Genomic DNA, 27,215 nt, shown 5'->3' on the forward strand with positions numbered 1-27,215 from the left:
GCAGCAAATCATTTTCCATTGATGATTCTAGTCAGAATGAAATTACCTCTGGTTGGGATGGGGGAATTGTTGCATTGATTTTATTTAATGTAATTTTTGTTTTCAATTTCATTTTTTTCCCCTTATTTCTCCTTCTCTGCTCCCCCGATTACTGGGGTGCTGGAATTTCTTTTCTGACCTCACTTAAGTGCCTACCCGGAAAAGGTTTGCCTTTCTAAGGAGTAAAAGTAAAGAAAAGCTCCAGGAGAAACCATTGAGCCCAAGCAACCATCGCCATTCGCTGTCCATGGGTCTCCGTCTGTGGTCTTCCAATGACACATCGGACTCTGCCAGTGATTCACTTCTACACATCTCTGACTGTGGCAATTTCTAATCCCCCCCCTATTCCTCGTGTCCCATCACCATCCCCACCCAAAGGCACCACAGAATGGAGGCACAGGAGAGGAGCCAGGGGCCACATTGCCTGACAGATTGTGACGATGTCAATGACAACGCTGACTCCAAAAGTGTAAAGGAATTAAAAATTAAATTAAAAACAGATCAATTGAAATACTACATCTGGCACGTTGGTGCCAAAGATTTCAAAGTAGAGCCAGTCATCCATGATTCCGGATTGTGCAACACAGAATTAAACTGAGCATTTGAGTCTCTGAGCATTTCAGATGTAAGTAACAACACGCTTCTGTGCTCCAGTGCATTAATGTTTCCTTTACAAACCCAAATTTGGTGCGTTTCCGGAGTAAGAACTGAAAACTGTCATAAAGGGATGACTTTTTAGTTTTTGAATTTGTCCCTTCTGGCATTTTTTAATTGGAGAGTGAAACTTGTACAAGTGAATGCTGAGGAACAACACGGACCGCCCCACACTGCCAGGTGGACACGTGCATCCATGCACTTGCTCAGCGGACGGACTTTGGCCTTCCCTCGGACAGACACCACTCCCTCCTTCACCAGACAGATTTGGAAAAAGATCCTTATCCACTTTCTCCACAGCTATTGTCACTGAAAAGACGGTTCCCCAAACTGCGCACACCTGATGCCCATAGACACCGGTGGTTATTGAGAAATGTGGGTTAGTTGCACACTAAGGCACACAAGCGACCCCATGACACTACAGACACAACCTACAAACACAGACAACCTTGGCATACACAACATACAACAGTCAGTGGCTCAGCATGGAATTTGGTGATACAATGGAGGACCTTTCTATCCAGCATGCAATGTGACAGGGAAACCTCTCTATAAGGGGACTGGGTGCCCATAGAGCTCCATACAGTGAATAGAGCAGTTTCCCATGTGCCTTGCATGCTGGGTTAATAGCACTCCATTTCACTGTGAATATTTTTCCCCAACACACAACTAAAGTGAGAACAAGCGATACCCTTCTCTGCAGTCCACAAAGTGTACAAGTTTCACTATAAACAAAAAGTTCACCCCAAATTATGAACTTCATTACCTGTGCTTACACCTATGTTTATAAGTGGCCAGCTGCAATGCAATGATTGTTGCCCATGAAGCTACCTGTCTCGTGCTCTCCTTCCCCAGTCTCAGGATTGACCGGTTTCTTGCCCATCCTGCTATGTGCCAATGCTGCCACTCTTGTTGCTCTCTCTGCTTCTACTGGGCGTGATATCATCGTTACCTCCCTTCCTTTCCTAGCAGCTTCCGATGTCTTAGAGGAGAGCAGTCATTCAGCTTGTAGCCCTGATGGAAGGTGGAGCTCGTCTGATGGCGGTGAAGAGTGCAGGGCAATCATGGAGGCGGTTAGCATTGAAAGCTAAAACCAAAAATCAAGGACTGAAAGCGTGAAGGGCAGCACGCCCACAAACTAAAACCCTAAATCCCACTTGCTATTCTGAGACAGCATTAACCAAATAAAATGTAGGTCTTTGTAGAGGTGTACAAGACGACAAGAGGAAGTAGAGTGGGCAGACAGAGACTTTTCCCAGGACTGAAATGTCTGTTATGGGGGAGGAGCATCATTTTAAGGTGATTGCAGGAAAGTATAGTGGTAAGTTTTTAATGCAGACAATGGTGGGTGTGTAAAACACCATGCCAGGGTGGTGGTGGAGGCAGATACATTAGAGACATTAAAAAGACTAGATAGGCATATGATTGAAAGAAAAATAGAAGGTTATGTGGGAGGGGAGGATTAGGTTGTCCTTAGAATAGGTTAAAAGGTTGGCACAGTATTGTGGGCTGAAGGGCCTGCAGATGACTGCACCAAAAACGATGCTAAATTAAACTAAACCTCTTCTGCCTGTATGTAATCCATATCCACAGTAATGTGCCTCTTAAACATCATCATTGTATCTGCTTCCACCACAACCCCTTGCAGCCCGTTCTAGACAGTGTAATTAAAAAAAAAACTTCCCTGTACTTCCTTTAAGAGAAGTTTGGACAGCTACATGAATTGGATATCTGTAGTCCAGATGCAGTTTGATGGGTCTAGGCAAAATAACAGTTCAGCACAGACTAGATAGGCTGAAGGTCCTGTTTCTGTGCTTTCGCACTCTACGACTCTATAACACATCCCCTTTAATCTTTCCCCCTCTCACCTTAAATGCATGCCCTGTAGTATTCAACATTTCATTTTCAGCGGAGACTATTGCAATGCAGTGAATATTCCAAGCACAGTGACTACATGCTGAGAGTTATCCAGCTCCCAACACATAACAGAGTGCTGGAGAAACTCGGGCAGCATCTGTGGAGGGAGGTAGATAATCAGCGTTGTAGGCTGAGACCCTCCATCAGGATGATGATGTGTGTGTGTGCTTGTCGACAGTGAGTGAGGTCAGCAGAGGGCTCGCTAGTGTCAGTGGGAATCGTAGCAGTTAGCTTAATGCTTTACAGCATCAGCGACCTGGGTTCAATTCTGCCGCCATCTGTATTCATGGTGAGTTGTGGGCACGCTATGTCAGTGACACTCGTGGGCTGCCACCAGCACGTCTTTGGACTGCGTTGGCCATTGAGTCAAATGACACGTTTCTCTGTAGGTTTTTAAAGTTCATCTTTATCAGCAATACTGATACATTAGTTTTGTATGGGCGGTAATCAGTTCGGTAAAGTATAACTGGTATCAGTGTATCATCGGGGAGGCAGGCCAGGGAGTCGTGCAGCTTATTGTCTGTCCCTGCTGAACTAACTGTATCGTGTTGAGTCTGCATACTGCTTCCAGCGCTCATGTCGTTTGAGGTTTGCAAATAATGCACAGTTGCTGAACTGGGCTACAGATGGTTTTTAAAGATTTTTTCAAAACAATTATTTATTTTTAACAGTGATTATTTCAACTGCAGGCATTATGTGACAGTGATTAGATGTGTTAATATTTTCTATATCTGTATTGTCTGTACATATTGTATCACTGCCTTCTATCAAAAATCATGTTTTTAATGGAAAGTGTTAAAACTGTAATTACACCCACCCTTCACTGTACAGGTTTACATGTATATGTATATTTAAGAATTTTTATTGAATTAATATAATGTTTCAGAATGATGTTTGTCTTCAAGCTTTAGTACAACACAAGACTGGGCCTTCAGCCCACAATGTCTGTGCCGTACATGATGCTGAATTAAACTAATTTTCATCTGTGTGCGCGTGATCCATACCCCTGCACCCGTTCCCCACACATTGATGTGTCTGTCAACACTGCCGTCCTATCTGCTTCCATCACTGTCCCTTCCATGCACCCACCGGTCTCTGCACATCTCCTTTAAATTTCCTGATCTTGCCTTTAATGCATGTCATCTAGTGTTACATCATGGGAGCGCAGCAGTGAGCTCGGTGCTTTAGTAAGATCGGGTTCAATTCCTGCCACCGACCGTACACCCTCTAGATGACTGCGTTGGTTTGCTCCACGTGCTTCAGTGTCCTCCCAAATTCCAAAGGTTGTACGGGTTAGGGCTTGTAACGGGTATGCTTTGTCACGCTGATACTCAACACAATCCTCACTGATTTGATTTGACACAAATGATGCATTTCACTGTTTCAATGTACGTGTGACAAATGAAATTGATCATCTCTAACCATCTTCATTTCTAGCCTGAGACTAAGATTCCAACTACCTATCCTATCTGTGCCTCTTCGTAATTTTATAAACTCCTATCAGGTCTCTCCACCACCTTCAACACTCCAGTGTAAACAACCCAGGTTTGTCCCTCTTCTCCTTATGCCCCATAATCCAGCCAGCGTCCTGGTGAACAACTTCTGCACCCTCTCCAGAGTCTCCACCTCCTCCCCGTAATGGGGCGACAGGTTGATCCAGCAACATTACCACCATCCACATCCTTCCTCTGAACCGGTCTCCTTCACTACATGTTACTGTCCAGTAAAAGGCTCAGCTGAGTGCCGAGCATGAAGAGTGTTGTGTGTCTTGTCAGCAGCGGGAAATGGACAGCAGGGCTAAGCTGCAGTTTGTGGCTCGGCCAGGAGATGGTGCTGGAACCAAGGGAGTTAGCCATTGGGAAACTGGTATGCAATTTATAAAATTTTGCTTGTAAACTCTACCTGTTTCCGTGCCATTTTAATTTCATTCCCCTTGTCTCAGAGCCGACCCAGACCTCTTCATTTATCCTGCTTGCAGCATCTGGGCTGAAGGAAGATAGATGGACAATGTACATAGAACAAGTATACAGAATATATAGCATCCAAGCACGGTATGGGCCCTTCAGCTCACAATGATGTACCAACTGCGGAAAAAGCCTTTTCTATACTCACTCAGCCCTTAACCCTCCACTTTTCCTACATCCATGTGCCTACTCAAGAGTCCGTTAAATGTCCCTAATGTATCTGTCTCTACCACCACCAGTGGAATTGAAACGGTCGCTAGTACTGTAACAGTGTTACGCTACCGTGTCATCCCAACAGTACACAGCAGACGCAGTGTTTGGCAGGATGTAAAGTTATCCATCATGGGGCACAAAACAGAACACGGAGTACTTGTTAAACAGGAGGAGATTGTATTGAAGTTCAAAGGGGACCCTTGTGAACCTGTACCGTCACTGAAGGGCAGCAGACAAGAAGAGCACTATGCGATTAGGAGGGTAAATGGTATGTTGGCCACTAGGTGGCACTGTAGCATGGGGAGCAACGCAGTGGTCTAGCATTTAGCGCAATGGCTTTACAGAGCCAACGATGACTGATTGAGGTCCAGTTCCTGCCACTGCCCGCAATGAGTATGCTCCCCTGTGACCATGTGGGTTTCCTCCAGGGGCTCCGATCTCCTCCCAGTATGTGGGTATGCCCTATTGGCACTGGAAGCATGACCACACTTGCAGGCTGCCCCCAGCGTAATCCTTGCTGACTTGATTTGATGCAAAAGCGAGCCATTTTACTCTATGTTTTGATGTGTATGTGACAAATAAAGCTCATCTTTACACCAGGATATGAATATAGGAGCACAATTCAGCTCAAGTCTCTTTCCCTCAAAATAAAAATGGACTGAGTTGTCATTGTAAGAAGTTGCCTTGCGGGGAAGATTTGCCTGGCTTGTTCCACAGGTGGTATTTGTCATGTAATGAGAGACTAGACTAGACTAGGACTGTAGTCTGCAGAGTTTATAAGACTCAGGACATTTCATTGGAATTTGTGGAATTCCTACAGGACACAACAGGCTTGGATACAGGGAGGGGGTCAAGAAACACCATCTCAAAATAAGGGATGGGCTGTTTGTTTTTAATTCTTATTTTTTTTCGGAGATACAGCGTGGTAGAAAGCTTTTCCAGCCCAATGAGCCCACACACCCCAATTATACCCAATCAGCCTACTAGCCCATACATCAGTGGAATGTGGGAGGAAACACAGGAAATGCTTACGGTCACAGGGAAAACATGCAAACTCCTCACAGGCAGCGGTAGGAATTGAACCCGGAACACTGTGCTGTAATAGTGTTGTGTTACTGCGCTGCCTAGCTGAGGACTGAATGAAAGGGAACACACACAAAATGCTGGAGGAATTCAGCAGGCCAGGCAGCATCAATGGAAAAGAGTACAGTCAACATTTTTGGCCAAGACCCTTCATCAGGACTGGAGAAAAAAAGATGAGGAGCCCGAGTTAGAAGGTGGGGAAGGGGAGGGAAAAGCACAGTGTGACTAGTGGATCCGGGAGAGAGGAGGTGAAGTAACAAGCTGGGAAGTTGATTGGTGAAAGGGCTGGAGAAGGAGGAATCCGGTAGGAGAGGACAGAAGGCCATGGAAGAAAGGGAAGGGAGAGGAGCACCAGAGGGAGGTGATGGGCAGGTAAAGAGATAAGGTCAGAGGGGGAAATGGGGAATGGTGATGGAGGGGTGGGGGGTGGCATTACCAAAAGTTTGAGAAATTGATGTCCACGCCATCAGTTTGGAGGCTACCCAGACGGAATATAAGTTGTTGCTTCCCCAAACTGAGTGGCCTCGTCACAACAGTGGAGGAGACCATGGACTGCCAAGTCAGAATGGGAATGGGAAGTGGAATTAAAATAGCAACACCTTACTTTCTGTCTGGGTACCCTCCAACCTGCGTACATGTGACAAATAAAGCGGATTTTTGTAGCAGATAATAGAACTGCATACAATATAGTCTTCATTCTTTCCTGCAGTTACTTTAAGTCTTAACCACTGGGGTTCTGACCCCTGTACAAAGAGAATCAGATCTTTCTAATTGTTCTGCATATGGCCCCCGTAATTTAAACACCCTCTGCAGTCTCCAACCAAAAAACTTCCAAACTATTTTCATGAACATGCAGCCAAGTTTTCCATTTCTGGCAAAGGTTCCCCAAAATCTCCCAATGCTGTCACACTTGTCCAGTGATGTGTCTTCAGAAACTGCATGTACAGTATGGCCTGAGTTGATTACTACAGGTTCTGCATTACCTGCCAGCTATGGTGTTCTGTCAACAAAGTGAAACTGATAGAGTATCTGAAAACTTCCTGCTGACGGAAACCATTTCAGACAGTGATGCAAGTTTGAATACAATAGTTGCTGCTTTCGCCATTATTACAACAGCACCTGCCCCCACCCCCACCCCCATTAGACCTCAGAAAATCACCCTGTCTAAGCAGGAAACCCCGTAAACAGAAGTAAAACTTCTAATCCCTCTCATTGCTGCTTTCCATCTCTCCACAGAATATTACCTATTGGTACTCATACGGCCTGAAAGCAGGCCCTTATGCCCACTGCATTCATGTTGACTGCGTTGCCCAGCAGGCAGATCCATCTGCCTGCATTTGGCCCGTGCCTCTCTAGACCTCTCCCCTTCATGTACTTATCTAGACGGCTTTTAAATGTTCCTAATGTGCCCACTTCATTCAATATTTCTAGTAGCTCATTCCAAATAAGCACCACCCTTTGTGTGAAGAAGTTGCTCCTGATTTGTCTTCTAAATTGCTCGCTTCTAGTCTTCTTAAACTTCTTGTTTTCAGCACGGCCTCAATGGGATTGTGCTTCTAGGTAATAGTTCTCAGCTCATAGGACCATAAGGTATACTAGAAATAGGCTATTCATGCCATCAAGTCTGCTCCACCGTTTGATCATTTCAACCCCATTCTCCTGCCTCTCTCCTAAAACCTTTGATGCCCTTGCTCATCAAGAAGCTATCAAGCTCCATTTTAAGCACACCCAATGACTTAGTGCCCACACCTGTCTGTTGCAATGAATTCCACAGTTTGTCACCCTTCAGCTAAAGAAATTCTTCCTCATCTGTGTTCTAAAGTGACATACTCATCTTTTGAGTTTGTGCCCTTTGGTCATAAACTTTCCCAATATTGGAAATGGACTCCCCTTGTCCACTCTATCTGAGCCTTTCAGTATCAATAAGTTTCAATGAGATCCACCTTCATTCTTCTAAACTCCAGTGAGTACAGGCCCTCATATGCTCTTCATACGTTAATCTTTTATTCCTGGGATGATGTTCATGAGTCTCCGCTCAACCCTCTTCAACGGCAGCACATCTTTTCTTGTTTCAAGGGCCTAAAACTGCTCACAATACTCCAAATGAAATCTGACTAAAGCATTGTTTTTATATTCCGGTCTTCTTGAAATGAATGCTGGCATTGCATTTGCCTTCATTACCACCAACTCAGCCTGCAAGTTGATCATTAGGGAATCCTGCATGAGGACTCCCAAGTCCCTTTGCACCTCTGATTTCAGAATTTGCTCCCTGTTTAGAAAATAGTCTATGCCTTTATTCCTTCTATCAAGTTGCATGACCTTGCACTTACCTACACTATATTCCATTTGCCCCTTCTTCACCCATTCTCCTTATCTGTCCCTGTCCTTCTCCAGACTTCACGTTTTCTCAACAGTATCTGCCTATTTTTGAATCATTCTGGCCACAAATCGTCAGTTTCATCATCCATGTGATTGATACAAAACCTGAAAAGAAGTTATGTATCTACACTGACACCTGTAGAACATGGCTAGTCGCCAGCAGCCAGCTAGAAAAGGCCCCCTTTATTCCCACTCTTTTCTTCCATGCTAGTATCTTTCCTGTATTATCATGGGCCCTTATCTTGGTTAACAGCCTTATGTGCGGTACCTTGTCAAAAGCTTTCTGAAAATCCAACTAAGCAACATCCACTGCATCCCCTTTGTCTATCCAACTATTACTTCCTCAGTGAATTCCGTGAGGCTTGTATGCCAAGATTTCCCTTTAAGGAAACTGTACTGACCTTGGTCCATCTTATCACGTATATCCTGAAACCTCAGCCTTAATAACGGACTCCAATATCTTCCCAACCACTGAAGTCAGGTTAACTAGCCTATTATTTCCTTACATCTGCCTCCCTCCCTTAAAGTGTGTAGTGACCCAACACCGAGCCCGGTGGTTCACCGCTCCTGTGGAAGTCCTGAAGGCTCCAGGGCTGGTAGGATCCCACCCACTCTCTTCGTCCCAAATGGGATCTACCAGCATCTGCTTGTGGTTATTTCTCAGCGACAGGAAGTTGCATTAGTGTGTCTTCTTGAGCATTCTCCATGCTCAGCACATTTGAACATAAAACAGTGCGCGCAGAATGGGCCCGTCAGTCCACAATGTTGTGTTGCCCCTTTAACCTACTCCAAGATCAATTTAACCCTTCTCTCCCATGTGGCCCACCATTTTTCTTTCATCCATGTGCCTATCTAAGAGTTTCTTAAAATCCTAAATGTATCTGACAGTGCATTCCACACGCCTATCACTCAGTACAAAATCAAAACTTACCTCAGATATCTCCCCTATCCTTCCCTTCCATGGTACCCCCTCATTAACCATTTTCGCCACGAGGAGAAAGGTTCTGGCTATTGATTTGCTTTTATCATCTTGTACACCTCTATCAAGTCACCTCCCATCCTCCTCCATTCCAAAAGGAAAACACCTAGCTTGCCCAGCCCACAGTCATGGCATGCTCGAATCCAGCCTGCATCCTGGTAAATCTCCTCTGCACCCTTACTGCCTTCCAGCGCAAAGTTTAAAAAGAGCTTGGGAGCTTTGACTTTTCTTTCAATCAGTGTGGGGCCAATAAGAAAATAGACAATAGACAGTAGGTGCAGGAGTAGGCCATTCGGCCCTTCTAGCCAGCACCACCATTCACTGTGATCATGGCTGATCATACACAATCAGTACCCCGTTCCTGCCCTCTCCCCATATCCCTTAACCCCGCTATCTATAAGAGCTCTATCTAACTCTCTCTTGAATGCATCCAGAGATTTGGCCTCCACTGCCTTCTGGGGCAGAGCATTCCACATATCCACCACTCTCTAGGTGAAAACGTTTTTCCGCATCTCTGTTCTAAATGGCCTACCCCTTATTCTTAAACTGTGGCCTCTAGTTCTGGGCTCGCCCATCAGCAGGAACATGCTTCCTGCCTCCAGTGTGTCCAATCCCTTAATAATCTTATATGTTTCAATCAGATCCCCTCTCATCCTTCTAAATTCCAGTGTATACAAACCCAGTCACTCCAATCTTTCAACATATGACAGTCCCGCCATTCCGGGAATTAACTTTGTGAACCTATGCTGCACCCCCTCAATAGCAAGAATGTCCTTCCTCAAATTTGGAGACCAAAACTGCACACAATACTCCAGGTGGGGTCTCACCAGGGCCCTGTACAGCTGCAGAAGGACTCCTATACTCCTATAGGAGTCCTATATACTCCTATACTCTTTACTCCTATACTCAATTCCTCTTATTATAAAAGCCAGCATGCCATTAGCTTTCTTCACTGCCTGCTGTACCTGCATGCTTGCTTTCATTGACTGATGTAGATCTCGTTGTACTTCCCCTTTTCCTAACTTGACTCCATTTAGATAGTAATCTGCCTTCCTGTTCTTGCCTCCAAAGTGGATAACCTCACATTTATCCACATTAAATTGCATCTGCCATACATTTACCCACTCACCCAACCTGTCCAAGTCACCCTGCATTCTCATAACATCCTCCTGACATTTCACACTGCCACAACGAGGTGTAAGCAGAGCAGCCTTTGTGGAGCACCCACTCTGTGAGTAAGTCAGTGTTAGAATGGTCTGACTTGGGTGCTAACAGTCTTAAGCAAGTACAGGATGAGATTTTAAGGAAGTTTCGATTAAGTTGCTTTTTCTGGTAATAGTGCACTGAGAATGATCCAGAGGTAGTGCTATGGGGCTTGTGTGAGATGTTGGAAGCCTCCAGATTCCCTGATAACGACATGAAGCATATCAAGCTACAGCTCCTTGGAGACTCTGTTAAGGAACTGGAGCTGCAGCTCAATGACCTTCAGCTCATATGGGAGAATAAGGAGGTGATAGATAGGATCTACAGGGAGGTAGTCACCCCTAAGTTGTAGGAGGCAGGTACACGGGTGACTGTCAGGAGATGGAAAGGGAATAGGCAGTCAGTGCAGAGTACTCCTTTGGCCGTTCCCCTCAGTAATAGTTATACAGCTTTGGATACTGTTGGGGGAGGGCCTGCTCAGGGGGAGCTCAGTAGCCAGGTCTCTGGCACTGAGTCTGGCTCTGTGGCCTAGGAGGGAAGTGTAGGGGAGAAAGGAGTGGAGTAGTAATGGGGGTTCCATAATTAGAGGAGTGGAAAGAGATTCCGTGGATCTGAAAGAGACATCCAGATTGTACATTGCCTTCCCTGGTCAGAGATATCTTGGTTCAGGTCCATGGGATTCTAAAGGGGGAGGGTGAACAGCCAGAAGTTGTGATACATAATGGTGCATGGTAGGAAAAGGGAGGATATAGAGAGAATATATAGAAATAGGCAATAAGCTGAAGAGCTGGACCTCCATGGTAGTAATCTCTGGATTGCTGGCTGTGCCACGTGCTAGTGAGGCTAAGTGTAGGATCACTTGGCAGAGAATGAGTGACTGAGGAACTGGAGCAGGGGACAGAGTTTCAGACTTCTGGTCACTGGGATCTCTTCTGGGGAAGGTAGGACCTGTACAAAAAGGACAGGTTATATCTGAACCCGAGGGGGAGCAACATGGTTAGAGTTGTGAGGGAGGGTTGAAACTAATTTGGCAGAAGTATGGGAACCAGAGTGATAGGGCTGAGGATGGGGCCGTTGGTATTACAAGTAGATGCAGTGTGTGGAGACTATGAGAAAGGACAGGCAGATAATTGAGCAAAATTGCAGTTAGTAAGACAAGTTAAAATGTAACAGGCAGCCAAAATCAAAAAGGGTGACTAAAGGTGTTATATTTGAATGCACCCAGCATACGGTGTCAGATAAATGATCTTGTGGCACTGTTAGTAATTGGCAGGAGTGATGTTGAGGGTACCGCAGTCTTGACTGACGGGAGATCATAGTTGGGAACTTAGCACAAAAGGATACATGTTGTATTGAAAGGACAGGCAGTTAGACAGATGAGTGAGGTGTCTTAAATGGTTAAAAAAAAACTGAAATCAAATCCTTGGAAGGAGGAGACATAGGATCTAAACATATAGAATCATTGTGAGTAGGCTTAAAACTGAAAGGGTAAAGACAGACATACTTTATTGATCCCGAGGGAAATTGGGTAAAAAGACCTTGATGGGAGTTATATACACGCCTGAATTCCAAGAGAGAAAATTTGTTGAATGCCTACGAGGTGGCTATTTAGAGCAGCTTGTGGTTGAGACCAGTAGAGGAAAGGCAATCCTGAATTGGGAGTTATATGATAGCCCAAATTTGATTAGGAAGCTTAAGGTAAAGGAACCCTTAGGAGACAGTGATCATAATATGATTGAATTTGCCCTGCAGTTTGAGGAGAAGCTTAAGTTGGATGTGTCAGTATTTCAGTGGAGTAAAGGGAATTACAGAGGCCTGAGAAAGGAGCTGACCAAAGTTGATTGGAAGGGGTGCTAGCAGGGATCGTGGCAGAATAGCAATGGCTGGAGCTTCTGGGGGCAATTCAGAAGACACAGGAAGAATACATCCCAAAGACGAAGAAGTATTCTAAAGAGAGAATGAGGAACCATAGTTGACGAAAGTGACTAACAGCATAAAGGCAAAAAGGAGGGCATATAATAAAACAAAACTTAGTGGAAAGGTAGAGGATTGGGAAACTTTTAAAAACAGGCAGAAGGCAGCTAAAAGGCCATAAAGAGGGAAAAGATGAAATATGAAGGTAAGCTAGCCAATAATATAAGAGGACAGTTTTTTTCAGATATTGTATAAAGAGTAAAAGAGAGATGAGTGGATATGGATCTGCTGGAATATGACACTGGAGAGGTAGTAATGGGAGAGAAGGAAATGGCAGATGAACTTAATAAGTATTTTGCATCAGTTTTAACTGTGAACAACACTAGCAGAGTCCCAGAAATGTGAGGCTGATGGGACAGAAGTGAATGTGGTTGCTATTACTAAGGAGAAGGTGCTTGGGAAGCTGAAATGTCTGAAGGTAGATAACTCACCTGGACCAGGTGAACTGCACCCTAGGGCTCTGGAAGAGGTAGCTGAAGGGATTGTAGATGCAGGAGTAATGATCCTTCAAGAATCACTAGATAATAGAGTGATTCCTGAGGACTGGAAAATTGTAAATGTCACTCCAGTTTTTAAGAAGGGAGGGAGGCAGAAGAAAGGAAATTGTAGCCCAGTTTGACTGACTTCAGTGGTTGGATGAGGTAACAGAGTACTTGGAGGCATGTGATAAAACAGGACAGAGTAAGATAACATGATAAAATAACCCAAAGTGGTTTCCTAAGGGGAATTCTTGCTTGACAAATCTGTTGTAATTCTTTGAGGAAATAACAGGCAAGTTAGACAAATGAGTGTCAGTACACATTGTTTATTTGAATTTTTATAAGGCTTTTGACAAGGTTTTGCACGAGGCTTCTCAACAAGATGAGAGTCCATGGTATTGCAGGAAAGATACTAGCATAGATAGAAGATTGACTGACTGCCAGGAGGCAAATAATGGAAATAAAGGGAGTCTTTTCTGGTTGGATACCAGTGATTAGTGGTGTGCCACAGGAGCTGGTGTTGGGACCACTTCTTTTCATGTTGTACGTCAGTGATTTGGATACAGGAATTGATGGCTTTGTGCCAGGTTTGAAGACAATATGAAGATAACTGGAGGGCAGGTAGTAATGGAAGCAGAGTGTCTACAGAAGGACTTGGACAGATCGGGAGAATGGGCAAAGAAGTGACAACTGAAATACAGTGTAGAGAGGTGCATGGTCATGCACTTTGGCACAAGGAATAAAGGCTTGGACTATTTTCTAAATGGGGAGAAAATTCAAAAATCAGGAATGCAGAGGCACATGGGAGTCCTCGTGCAGAATTCTCTGAAGGTCAATTTGCAGGTTGAGTCAGTAAAAAGGAAGGCAGATGCAAAGTTACATTCGCTTCAAGAGGAATAGAATACAACAGCAAAGGTGTAATTAGTCAGGCTGCACTTGGAGTACTGAGTGTTGTTTTGGACCTCTTATCATAGAAAAGATGTGCTGGCATTGGAGAGGGTCCAGAGGGAGTTCTCGAGAATGATTCCAGGAGTGAGTGAGTGAGGGAGGCCTCCAACAGTCAGAGCTGAGCATGGGTTTGCACCCTAGCTGTCTGAACAGAGAGCAAGCTGTTGCCCATGTATTAAGCTTTCCTTCTCCACGCATCTGATGAACCTAAAGGAATGGCAGAGTCCGAGTCCAGTGCAGTCGCTGGAGTTGGTCAGCATTGAACATAGCACTGCCTCAGGAACCAGCTCCAGACTTTATCCTCAGGGTATACTCCCGAAGCCTTCCCCATGAGTGGGAATAGGCACAAGGCAGCAGAGGTTTGAGATCAGAGTTTTCCTTCTCCCAGATGAGATGCCAACCACGGCTGATGAGCCCCATCTGCCCAAAGCGACTGGTTTTAAGAAACCAGTAACCCACTTTTGCCCCTTCTCCTGTCAGTAGAAATGGTTCCACCAGGCTTAGTAGCCAAGCCACACATGAAGGCCAGGAGGTGTGCTTGGTTGTCAGAGGCTCATTGAGATGCATACCCTTGGGAGCATTTAATAGGTGGTTGGAGCTTCTCCCCATTACCACCCCCAGCTTTAATAACCTTAAGGAACCATCCCAGGGATGAAAGGGGTTTACATATGAGAAGTTATTGATAGTTCTGGGTCTGTACTCGTTGGAGTTTAGAAGACGAGAAGGGATCTCATTGCAAACTATCAAATATTGAATGACCGGGATAATGTAGTTTTAGAGAAGGTGTATCCTATGGTGGTATGGTGAACAGTCTAGGACCAAAGGGCACAGCCTCAGAAAAGAGGGATGTCCATTTAGAACAGAAGAGGAGAAATTTCTTTAGCCAGAGGGTGGTGAATCTGTGGAATTGATTGCCACAGACAGCTGTGGAGGCCAAATCATTGGGTATATTTAAGGTAGAGTTTGATAGATTCTTGATTAATCAGGGCTTCAAAGGTTATGGGGAGAAGGCAGGAGAATAGGGTTGAAAGGGATAATAAATCAGCCAAGATGGAATGGCAGAACAGACTCGATGGGCCAAGTGGCCTAATTCTGGCTCTGTGTCTTATGGTCTTAAAGCTTCCTCATCCTTCCTATCTCAGTTATTCAGGAACAGTTATTATGCTACAACCATTGAACTCCTGAAGGAATGTGGATAACTTCACTCACATCGTCTCTGAGCAGATTCCATGACCAATGGACTCACATTCAAGGACTCTACCATTCGTACTCAGTACTGTTTATTTAGTTTTGTGCATTTCGTCCTCTTTTTCCCATCTGTCTTTGTGTGTAGTTTCTTTCCCACTGATTGTATGTATTTCTTTGTTTTCTGGTAAATGTCTCCAAGAAAATGAATCTTTAGGTAGTAAATGGTGATAAATACAGTAATTAGTTCACTTGAACTTTTTTGTTGCTCTTACCTAATCACTGTCACACTGCCTGTTGATAGCAGTCTGCCCAGATCTTGTTCAGCTGCTGTCTGTGCCTCAGGTTCCCATGCAAAACCCGTGAGAAACAGGACAGTAATCATGCACTCTTCTTGTCTCTTTCAGTCCCCAGCGACGGCCAGAGGGACAAGAGGCCCCCTCTCAGTTCCACGCCCTCCCCCAGTGCGAACCCAAGCCCCAAGAGTGCCGCTGGGATGCATCACCGCCGGGCGGAACTGGGGTCCATGGCGTACTCCACCTCTGCCATCCACCTCACCCCCTCGCACACCCCCCCCAAATTCAACAGCTGGCACCGCACCAAAGCCAAAGGTAAGGGAAGTTTTATTCACAGGAGAATGAGGGGAGATTCGATAGACAAGAGTGGCATCGATAGGCTAAATGTGAGCAGGCTCTCCCTACTGAGACTGGGTGAGACAAGAACCAGAGGATATAGGTTAAAGCTGAAAGGTTAAATATTTAAGGGCAACCTGACAGAAAAATGGAAGGTTATGTAGGAGGGAAGAGTAGGTTTGATCTCAAAGTAGGTTAAAAGGCCAGCACAACAATTTGGGCTGAAGAGCCTGTACAGTACTGTTGTATGTTCTGCAGTGTGTACTGAGATTAGAGATGAAAATCTGAAATGGAGTACGGTGCTCATCTTGGCTAACCTGTAATTCCCCTCCTACTTCACTAAACCCAAAAATGCAGTTAATAGAAAGTGCTTCTCCAAGTTCCTGTGAAATGCCTGTGCACTTTACACCGCGGTTGCAACTTCCACTTTCTGTTGAATTTAAAGGCTGCAGACTTTCATATGCGTCATGGCTCTGATCTCTCCTGCAAGTGGAATTGAACTCTTCACATCTGTTCCACAGAACCTCAGCTTTATCATTAAGATGATTCTTTCTCACCCTGCAGTTTGATCTTTAACCTTTACTCCAGATATGTAACCGCTTCATTCAGTGCAACGGTCCAGTTGACCCTGTTCCGTAGAGTAATCTGGAGTTTTGGTACTTGAGAATTAGCCCTGGAAGTTGACTCAGCTTTCAGCTGGTTAGAAATCCCACCACATCCTCAGAAGGTGCAGTCCAGATTTTTACCAACTCTCTCTGTCCAGAAGAGACTTTGAAACGTCTCTGGAGTTTAGAAGAGTGAACGAGAACAAGATCCTGAGGGGTCTTGACAGATTGTATGTGGAGAGTGTCTTTCTTCTCAAGGGACAATCTACAACTCAGGTTCTGTTTTTAAAAACACTGAAGTGCCCCCTATTGACAGTAAAGATGAGACAACTTTTTTGCTGAGGGTTTCAAGTTTTGGGAACTTTCATCCTTAAAGTGTATTGGAAATGGTTTATTATTGTCACATGTACCGTGAAACTGTGGAAAAACTTGTTTTACAAACCGTTCAGACAGATCAATTCATGACACAGTAAAACAAGATACATCAAAAACAAAGACAAGTGTGACAGTTACAGAGAGAATGCAGTACAGGTAAACAGTAAGGTACAAGATCATAACGAGTAAATTGTGAGTCCAGAGTCCATCTTATCATACTAGGGAACTATTTAATAGTCTGACAACAGTGGGATAGGAGCTGTCCGTGAGCCTGGGGGTATGTGCTTTCAGGTTCTCATATCTTCTGCCTGATAGGAGGGGGTGAGAAGAGAGAAGTGGAAGAAGAGTTTTGTATATTTTTAAAGTAGAAGCAGATGGAGAAGTAGAAGTCTGCTGGTTAGATTGCGTGACCTCGGCTTGCTGAGGGTATCGGGCCTGCAGTCCTCAGAGTCGCCGGAGGTGGGGACAGCGTAAGCTTTGTGCGAGGAAGCGGAGTCCGTGCCAGGAAAAAGGCAAGCCCTGGCCGGCCGGCCCTCCCGTCCACTCTACTCTCCAATGGGCATTAAACTGGACTCCATCTGTGGCAACGAAATACTCGGCAGGAGTACAGAAACAGACAGAATCCCAGACGCCGCCATTCAGCTGATTAAGTAACAGATTTCCTCCCAAATCATCAGACTACCAACCTACTGCCCTCTGCTGTGCCTATTGTGTTGTTTATTATTTATTACAATGCCTGCACTGTTCTGTGTACTTTATGCAGTCCTGGGTAGGTCGGTAGTCTACTATAGTTTTTGTGTTGGTTTACGTAGTTCAGTGTAGTTTTTGTACTGTTTCATGTAGCACCGTGGTCCTGAAAAATGTTGTCTCGTTTTTACTATGCACTGTACCAGCAGTTATGGTCGAAATGACAATAAAAAGTGACTTGACTTGAGAGAGTCTTGGAACCAGGCCCTTTGAATCAAATTGACCATGCCAACCAGGTTAGACCTACTTGATCTGTTTAAGCTAGATCACTATAAACCATTTCTATTCATGAACCTATCTGATAGTCTCTTAAATGTTCTAATTGTGTCACTTCCTCTAGCAGCTCACTCCATATACCCTCACCCTCTGTGTGGGAAAAGTTGTCCATCAGATCCCTCTGAAACCCTTCCCCTCTCACCTTAAACCTGTGCCCACTAGCTTTAGACTCCCCTACTCTGGGGAAAAGTAACTTTGGCCAATCATCGTATCCATGACCCTCAGGATCTTATAAACCTCTATGAGATTAAGAGGAAACAATGTTCCAGCCTGTCCAGACTCTCCTTTTAATTCACCCCCTCCACTCCCAGTAAGTCGTTCCTGCACCCTTTCCAGTTTAATAACATCCTTGAAAATTCTTAATGACGTACAGAGGAGCAGACCTGCCCCGAGGTATGGTCGTTGATTTAAGCAGTTGCTTGGATTTGTGAACGGCTCAGAAGTATGTAGAATCCAGGGGTATGGGGAGAGTGTAGGAAAGTGGCATTTAAAAATTAACCGTATTTGTCACACATTCATTAAAACATTGAACCTTTGTAGTCCCAGAGATGAGTTATGAATACTTTGGTTTCTCCATGTAAAGAAACAACCATAGGCCCCCTCCAAACACATTGTAGTGGTTGCCATTGGCGCCAGTTTGATTTTGTGTGGAGTATTGCAATTAAGGAAAGATGTGATTGGTAGTTTACACAAGTGAACCTGTGGTATCAATAACTTCACTCCTATTTGTCTCGTTTCCTCACTCAATAAGGTTTTAACTCAGACGATGACCTCCGGACACAGTCACTTGAATTGGAATTTGCCAAGAATGGAAATGCAAGCCTTGGTAAGTCATGGAGATGTTCCAACCAATGCAACCAGCCAGTCTGGACTAAAGTACCGTTTGTTGAACAAAACGCTGGAGGTAACAAGAGTCTGCCCATCTTAGTACATTATCATCAGAGTAATGTAGAAAATAACCATCCCTCCTTGGACTCTGTCTGTAGTTCTTGCTGCCTCAGCAAAGCAACCAGCATAATCATAAACCCTTGCATGCAGTGAAATACATCATTTGTGTCATCCCCCAATACAACCGAGGGTGTGTTGGCCAAGTGTCACCATACGTTCTGGTGTTAACACAGCTTGCTCACGGTGCTCAGCAGCACAACAAGTAACAAGATAACACGCAAAACAAGCCCCAGTCCTTCCTCCCACCACCCACATACACGGTCCTTTAACCCCAGAATAAGCCTCCAGCCCAGTCAATACAGATTCGGGCCTGCAGACACCAGACTTTCACCTTTCCTGTGGACTTGCAGAGATTTTCGTACATTCTATTCTATTTCTTTACTTTCCTGTAGATGCCTGCAAGAAAATGAATTTTAAGGTAGTATATGGTAACATTTGATAATTTTTACTTAAACTTTTTTAGTCAATCACTTCTCCTGTCTGGTTTCTGGGTGGAAGTAGCTTCCAAAAATTGTTTGCATGTGAATTTTAAACACCGCTGTCAAATTCCCTCACAGCTTTGTGTTCTGAGGTGTCCACATCTTTCCAGAGTGAAAATGAGGTTCTCACACCATCCGAGTAGGGATTGAGGCATTGAAGTCAGATTGCTGTCCAAGTCAGCTCAAAAAGATCGAGACAACTAGAGGCGATAGAATCATCGTATTTGTTACATTATATTGTCCCTTCTGATTAACTGTTACATTGTTGGGGTGGTATGTTGAAGTTGCAAAAGATGTTGGTGAAGCCTAATTTGGAGTATAGTTTAAATTCTGGTCACCACCTGCAGGAAAGATACCAATAAGATTAAAAGAGTGCAGAGAAAATTTACGAGGGTATTGCCAGGACTTGAGGAGCTGAGTTATAGAGGAAGGTGATAGGTTAGGATTTATTCCCTAGAGCAGAAGAGAATGAGGGCAGAGTTGATAGAGGTATGCAGAATTATGAGGGATCTGAATATGGCAACTGCAAGTGGGCTTTTTTCCATTGAGGTTGAGTGAGACCACAACTGGAGGTCATAGGTTAAGAGTAAAAACTGAAATACTTAAGGGGAACCTGAGGGGGAGCCTTTTCAATAACAAAATAATAACAGAGAAGAAGTTATCTCTCTAGTAGTAGTGTCAAAAAATCAACCTCTTCCTCAATGTCACAAAAACAAAGGAGCTAGTTGTGGACTACGGGAGGAATAGAGACAAGCTCACCCCTGTTGACATCAATGGATCTGGGGGTGAGAGGGTGAACAACTTTAAGTTCCTCAGCATCCACGTCACCGAGGATCTCACGTGGTCTGTACACACCGGCTGTGTAGTAGACAAAAGCACAACAGCACCTCTTTCACCTCAGATGGTTGAAGGAAGTTTGGCATGAGTCCTGATTAATTCACGCTGACACAATCATATTTCTATGCTCTACTGGCTGTCCTGTTGTACATACTGTTTATTACAAATTACCATAAATTGCACATTTAGACGGAGATGTAAGGTAAAGATTTTTATTCTTCATGGATGTGAAGGATGTAAATAATGAAGTCAATTCAATTCACCCAGAGGGTAGTGAGAGTGTGAAACACACTGCCAGTGGTGGATGTGGGTTCGATTTGAACATTTAAGAGGAATTTGGGTAGGTACTTGGATGTGAGGGGCAGGGTCCAGGTGCAGGTAGATGAGACCAGGCAGGTTATGGGCACAGACTAGATGGGCTGGAAGGCCTCTTTTCATGTTGAATTGTCCCATGACTCCATTGTATTTGAGATTAGAACCTGATGTCTGCTAACGCTGCCAGTTCATAGCTTACAAACGTGGAACTGTGTCCTTCTTCAACAGGTGTTTCGGAGGTGATGGACGCCAGAGCAGACAGCCTCAGCAGCGAAGATCTCCTCCCCAGTCGAGACGTGGGAGCTGCCCCCAAAGTGAACGCTCTCTACCGCTCCAGCTCGACCACGCTCCCCAGCACCAAGATGGACCCTGCAATGTCTCGGAGGAGCCCAGTGTCATACAGCACGCTACAGAGAGTGAAAGAGAGGCCGCTGGAGAGTAGGACCAGAGCATCCTCACCGGGCAGTGAAATGGTGACCCTGGAGGAGTTCCTACAGGAGAGCGGGCAGTCGGCTACCAGTGTAAGCAGAGGTTTCATGTTTTACTTGGATCCCCATATCAGCAGCAAACACCGATCATAAGGCATAGATCAAGTTAGCTCCTTTATTCCATCGTGGCTGATTTACTATCCCTCTCAACTCTATTCTCCTGTCTTTACTCCATAACCTTTGACACTCCTATTTCCAATATTTTTATTAGTTTCTACATAGAAGGATACAGAGTACAGGAAAGTATATATAAAAGGTCAAAAAAAGATTTTAAAAAACTACCAATTACATTATATCTGTTCATAATATCAATCTCATTACCCCGTATTCATGTAAGTTAATCTATAGTTATATTGATACAGACTAATTTATTACAAAATGAAGAATCTAATCCTTACCAAGACTGAAGCTGTTTATTAAGGAGAAAAAAAGGTAAAATACCTTTTCAATAATAAAAATTAATAATAGTCAACATCTGAGTTTAAACAACGAATTGAAGGTTTTGAAAATAATTCAGAAAAGGACCCCACAATGTTTGACACTCCGATTAATCAAGAACTTATCACCCTTCACCTTAAATATACCCAATGGCAGACTGCACAGCCATGTAGCAATGAATTCCTCAGATTCACCACCTTCTGACTAAAATTCTGAGGCTGTGCCTTCTGGACCTAGACTTTCCCACTATAGGAAACATCCTCTCCACATCCACTTTATCCAGAACTTTCAATATTAAATAGGTTGCAATGAGATACCCCCTCATTCTTCTAAACTCTAGTGAGTACAGAGTTATCAAATGTTCTTTGTACTTTAACCCTCTTGGGATCAGTCTCGTGAACTTCCTCTGGACCCTCTCCAATGCCAGCACATCTGTTCTTAGATAAGGGGCCCAGAACTGCTTACAATTCTCCCAACTATGGTTTGACTGATGCCTTATAAGGGCTCAGCATGACCTCCTTATACAAAGATAGGTGGAGGGGAATGTAGTGCTGAAGAAGCAATCAATATGCAGAAGGACTTAGACAAGTTGGAAGAATGGGCAAAAAAGTGGCAGATGGATACAACGTTGGGAAATGTATGATAATGCATTTTGATAAAAGGAACAAAAGTGCAAATTATTTTCTAAATGGGGAGAAAATTCAAACATCAGAGGTGCAAAGGGACTTAGGAGTCATTGTGCAAGACTCCCAGAATGTTAATTTACAGGTTGAGTCTGTGGTGAAGAAGGCAAATGCAACGTTGGCGTTCATTTCAAGGGGAATAGAATGTAAAAACAAGGATAATACTGAGCCTTTATAAGGCACTAGTCAGGCCATACTTGGAATATTGAAAACAGTTTTGGGCCCCATATCTCAAAGGATGTGTTGTCATTGGGGAGAGTCCAGAGGAGGTTCACGAGAATGATTCTGGGAATGAAGGAGTTACCATTTGAGGAGCATCTTTGGGCTTATTCTCACTGGAATTTAGAAGAATGCAGGAGGATCTCATTGAAACCTACCGAACGTTGAAAGGACTAGAGAAGGTGGATGTGGAGAGGATGTTTCCTATGATGAGGGTGTCCAGAACTAGAGGGAACAGGCTCGACATTTAGAACAGAGGTAAGGAAGTATTTTTTTAGCTAGAGAGGAGTGAATTTGTGGAATGCTCTGCCACAGACAGCTGTGGAGGCCAAGACCGTGTGTATATTTAAAGTGAACATTGATAGTTTCCTGATTGGTCAAGGTTATGGTGAGAAGGCAGGTGTATGGGGTTGAGTGGGATCCGGGAGCATGTATGGTGGAATGGCGGAACAGACTCGATGGGCTGAATGGCCTAATTGTGCTCCTATGTCTTATAGTTTCAACACTATCTCTGTATTATCCACAAACTTGGCCACAAAGCATCAATTCCTGCATCCTTATCTTTGATGTACAACATCAAAAGACGTAGTCCCAACACCAACACCTCTGGCACACTGCTAGTTAACTGGCAGCCAACCAATAAAAGCCTCCTTTATTCCCACTCTTTGCCTCCTGCCAGTCAGCCAATCTTCTATTCATGCTAGTACCTTTCCTATAATACCATTGGCTCTTAACTTGTTAAGTAGCCTCATGTGTGGCACTTTTGTCAAAGGCCTTATGAAAATCCAAATAAGCAACATCCACTGATTCTCCTTTCTCTATCCTGATTGTTATTTCCTCAATGAATTCCAACAGGTTTGTCAGGCAAGATTTCCCCTTCAGAAAACCATGCAGACTTTGGCCTATTTTGTCCGAAGCCTCATCTTAATTAATAGGTTCCAACATCTTTCCAACTAACTTTCCAACTAACTGGCCTAACTGGCCTAACTAACTGGCCTAACTGGCCTTATCTTTCTTCTGCCTCCCTTTTTTTAAAGAGTGGCGTGACATTTGAAATTTTCCAGTCCTCAAAAACCATTCCGGTCTCTAGTAATTCTTGGAAGATCATTACTGATGCCTCCACAATCTCTTCAGCTACCCATTTTAGAACCCTAGGGTGCAGTTCACCTGGTCCAGGTGACTTATCTACCTTCAGACATTTCAGCTTCCCAAGCACCTTCTCCTTAGTGATAGCAATGACATTCACTTCTGCCCCCTGACATTCCTGCATTTCTGGCGTTCTGCTAGTGCCTTCCACAGTGAAGACTGATGCAAAATACTTACTAAGTTCCTCCACCATTTCTTTGTCCCCCATTACTACCTCACCAGCATCATTTTACAGTGGTTTGATAGCCACTCGTCTCTCTTTTGCTCTTTATACAGTTTATCTGAAAAAAACTTCTTGCATCCTCTTTTATATTATTGGCTAGCTTACCTTTGAAACCCCCTGGTTTCCTCGGCTGTGTAAGTCTAGGGAAAAACAACCTCCAGCCCCATCAAACTCATGAGACTGAGGCGCACTCCCACCCCCGAACCCCTGTTTGTGTAGATGCTGATTCATTTGCTACCCTGTTACACATTAATGCCACAAAATAACAGACAGTACACTGCATATGATTAAAGGAATTATATTTATGAATCTCAACTGAAGGGTTAGTAAAGAATAACATAAAGAAAAGGGCCCATTCTAATTAAACAGTTAAAGGTGCACAAGTTGGAGCTGATCTTGAATTTCTCTGTCACTCACACGCTGGGCCCCCAGTCAACGTGAAAGCACACAACACTTTCCGAATGTTGCTCGCAATCCATCTCGAACAAATGGGTCTCCCACTGGAACATATGCTACAATCGCTCTCCCCAGTGTCTTCACTCTTCATCTCCTCTCGAACAAAAGCTCCACGCCCAACCTTGGTGTCCCTCACCAGAGAAACTTCCCCTAAATCCGACCATCCTAATCGGATGGCACACGTTCCTCCTCATCCCTTATCTTCAACAAGAACCCAGACAAGCTGAAAACAGAACAGACAGCTCTTACTGAACTGCCAAACTGAAATACATACAGCATAACAGTAAAAGTATGAACCAGGGCATTACACCTTCATATTTCATTTTTGTGCTTGTGGATTTATTAGTTGCCTTCTATTGGTTATTAAAAGCCTCCCAATCATCTACTTTCCCTCTAATTTTTGCTATTTGATATGCCTTCTCTTTTGTGTTTATGCTATCTTTGACTTCCCTTGTCGGCTACGGTTGTCTCATCCTCCCTTTGGAATACTTCTTCATTTTTGGGATGTATCCTTCCTGAACCTTCCCCCCCCCCCACCTCAAAACACCAGCTAGTGCTGTTCTGTCTTCATTCCTCAGTGTCCCCTTCTAGCCAATTTTGGCCACCTGCTCTCTCAGGCTTCTGATAACTCCCTTTACTCCACATTCAATTTTATCTTCTCCTTTTCACACTGCAATGTGAATTCTTCTGTCTTATGATCACTGTCTCCTAAGAGTTCCTTTACCTTAAGCTTCCTAGTCAAATCTGGATCATTACAGAACACCCAATCCAGAATTGTCTTTCCCTTTGTGAGCTCAGCCACAAGGTGTTCTAAAAAACCATCTCGTAGGCATTCTACAAACTCTCTCACTTTGGATCCAGCATCAACTGGATTTTCCCAATCTACCTGCATATTGATTATTGCAAGATACCCCTTTTTACATGCCTTTTCTATCTTCTATTGTAACTTGTAGCCCACATCCTGGCTACTCTTCAGAGGCCTGTATATAACTCTCATCAGCATTGTTTTACCCTTGTAGTTTCTTAACTCTATCCACAAGGATTCTACATCTTCTGATCCTGTGTCTCCTCTTTACAAGGATTTGATTTCATTTTTTTACCAACAGAGCCACCCCCAGCCCCTCTGCCTCCCAGCCTGTTTTTTTCAATACAGTGTACATCCTTAGATGTTAAACTCCCAACTATGATCTTTCAGCCGTGGCTCAGAAATGCCCAGAATCTCATTCCTGCCAATCTCTAGTTGTGCCACAAGATTATCCACCTTATTCCATACACAGTTGGCCCTCCTTATCCACAAGGGATTGGTTCCGGGACCCCTTGCGGATACCAAAAAACACAGATGTTCAAGTCCCTTATTTAATCTGTTTTAGTGCGGTGGACTTTTGGACGCAGCTGAACCCCAGACCTTATTTAACCTGTCTCAGAGCAGTGGTCTTTAGGACTCAGCAGAGCTCTGAATCCACAGTGTTTCTGTTCACAAAAATAATCACAATCACGATTGAAAATAAAGTGGAAATAATAAAGCGATCGGAAAGAGGTGAAACGCTATCGGTCATTGAAAAAGCATTAGGCTACAGTCGGTCAACGATCTGAACAATTTTAAAGGATAAAGTGAGAAAGGCCCTGCCCCGATGAAAGCTACAATTATTACTAAGCAACACAGTGGTTTAATTATTAAAATACTTACGTTTCATAAGTGTTTTATATGCATAGAAAGGTAAAATATATACTATTTTCTCAGACAAATGTTTGACTAACTGATGCTAAATAATACTGGATGTAGCTGTCCGACTTACTTAGTAAGAGAACTTCTGATTTTTTTCAATCCCGATCCATGATAACCTATGCACATCCTCCCGTATACTTTAAATCATCTCTACATTACTTATAATACCTAATACAATGTAAATGCTATGTAAATAGTTGTTATACTGTATTGTTTAGGGAATAATGACAAGAGAAAAGGTCTGTACATGCTCGAGCAATGAATGCTGGAAGAGCACTTCTGGGTTTTCACGATTTGTAGTTGGTTGAATTTGTGCATGCGGAACTCGTGGATAAGGAGGGCCGACTGTACGGTGTGCATTCAGATATAACACCTTCGGTCCTGTATTCATCACCCTTTTCAATTTTGGCCCCCTGTTATGCTTCAACTAATTCCACTGAGTACAACTTTGCCCTAACATCTACCTGTTCTTCTTCACATCCTTACAACACACTGTGTACTAACTGACCCATTCTTAGCCCTCTCACTCTGGTTCCCATCCCCCTGCCAAATTAGTTTAAACCCTCCCCAACGGCTCTACCAAACCTGCCTGCAAGGATATTGGTCCTCCTGAGGTTCGGGTGTAACCCATCCCTTTTGTACAGGTCATAACTTCCCCAGAAGAGATCCCAGTGATCCAGAAATCTGAACCCCTTGCCCCATGCACCAATTCCTCAGCCACACATTCATCTTATTCTCACTGACACTTAATGCAGACGGCAATCCAGAGATTGCCTCCCTGCTGGTCCTGCTGTTCAGCTCTCTGTTTAACTTCCTACATTCTCTCTTCAAGATTTCCTCCCTTTTCCTACCTATAACGTTGGTACCAATATGTACCATGGCTTACAGCTGTTCACCTGCCCCCTTTAGAATGCCGTGTACTCAACCTGAGATATCCCTGGCCCAAGCATCTGGGAGGTGGCATATCACCTGGGTGTCTCTATCACATCCACAGAATCTCTTTCTGCTCCCCTAATCATAGAGTTCCCTATGACTACTGCACTCCACTATTCCTCACTTCCCTTCTAAGCTACAGAGCCAGACAATCCTAGAGACCTGGTTGCTGTGGCTTTCTCCAGTAGGTTATTCCCCCCTCCTCACACCTCCTAATGGTATCCAAAGCGGTGTAGTCATTACTGATGGGAGTAGCCACAGGAGTACTCTGCATTGGCTGCCTATTCCCATTCCCTCTTCTAACAGTCATCCAACACTTGCCCATTCCAAAAACAGCCACTCCGCTTCCACCCACTTTCTTTTTATTGGCCTTGTGCTGATTTCATCCCACTGAAAGAAAGCTGAAAGCTCTGGTACTCTTTTTAAACTTTGTGCTGCATCGCCAATGAGCAGCTTCTCGAGTTGATTTCAGCCTGCCAAAAGTAACTTGCTTCCCGCCACTGCCACTGTCTGCAAGAAGTTTGTGTGTTCTTGCCTCATGACTACCCGGGTCTCCTCCAGGTGCTCCAGCTTCCAGAGACGTGCGGTGGGGTGAATAAACAGTGGGCATGCTTTGTTGGCGCCAGAAGCTTGGCAGCACTTGTGGTTGCCCCCAGCACATCCTCAGACTGT

General features: G+C 44.2%; 1 protein-coding gene across 2 annotated transcripts in view; it reads left to right on the plus strand.

Annotated features, from left to right (window-relative positions):
* Positions 1 to 27,215, plus strand: part of ccdc88c (coiled-coil domain containing 88C) — a 230,042-nt gene that overhangs the window by 190,133 nt on the left and 12,694 nt on the right. Inside the window, exons 26-28 of one of the 2 annotated variants that reach the window (XM_059960988.1) lie at positions 15,425 to 15,628; positions 18,404 to 18,478; positions 20,460 to 20,752. In XM_059960988.1, coding sequence (XP_059816971.1) covers positions 15,425 to 15,628; positions 18,404 to 18,478; positions 20,460 to 20,752 — 572 coding nt within the window. Of the gene's footprint in view, positions 1 to 188; positions 4,554 to 15,424; positions 15,629 to 18,403; positions 18,479 to 20,459; positions 20,753 to 27,215 lie in introns of those variants that run through there. The other variant, XM_059960992.1, reaches the window with a different exon arrangement.

The sequence above is a fragment of the Hypanus sabinus genome, chromosome 2 (assembly GCF_030144855.1).
Source record: "Hypanus sabinus isolate sHypSab1 chromosome 2, sHypSab1.hap1, whole genome shotgun sequence".
Classification (NCBI taxonomy): domain Eukaryota; kingdom Metazoa; phylum Chordata; class Chondrichthyes; order Myliobatiformes; family Dasyatidae; genus Hypanus; species Hypanus sabinus.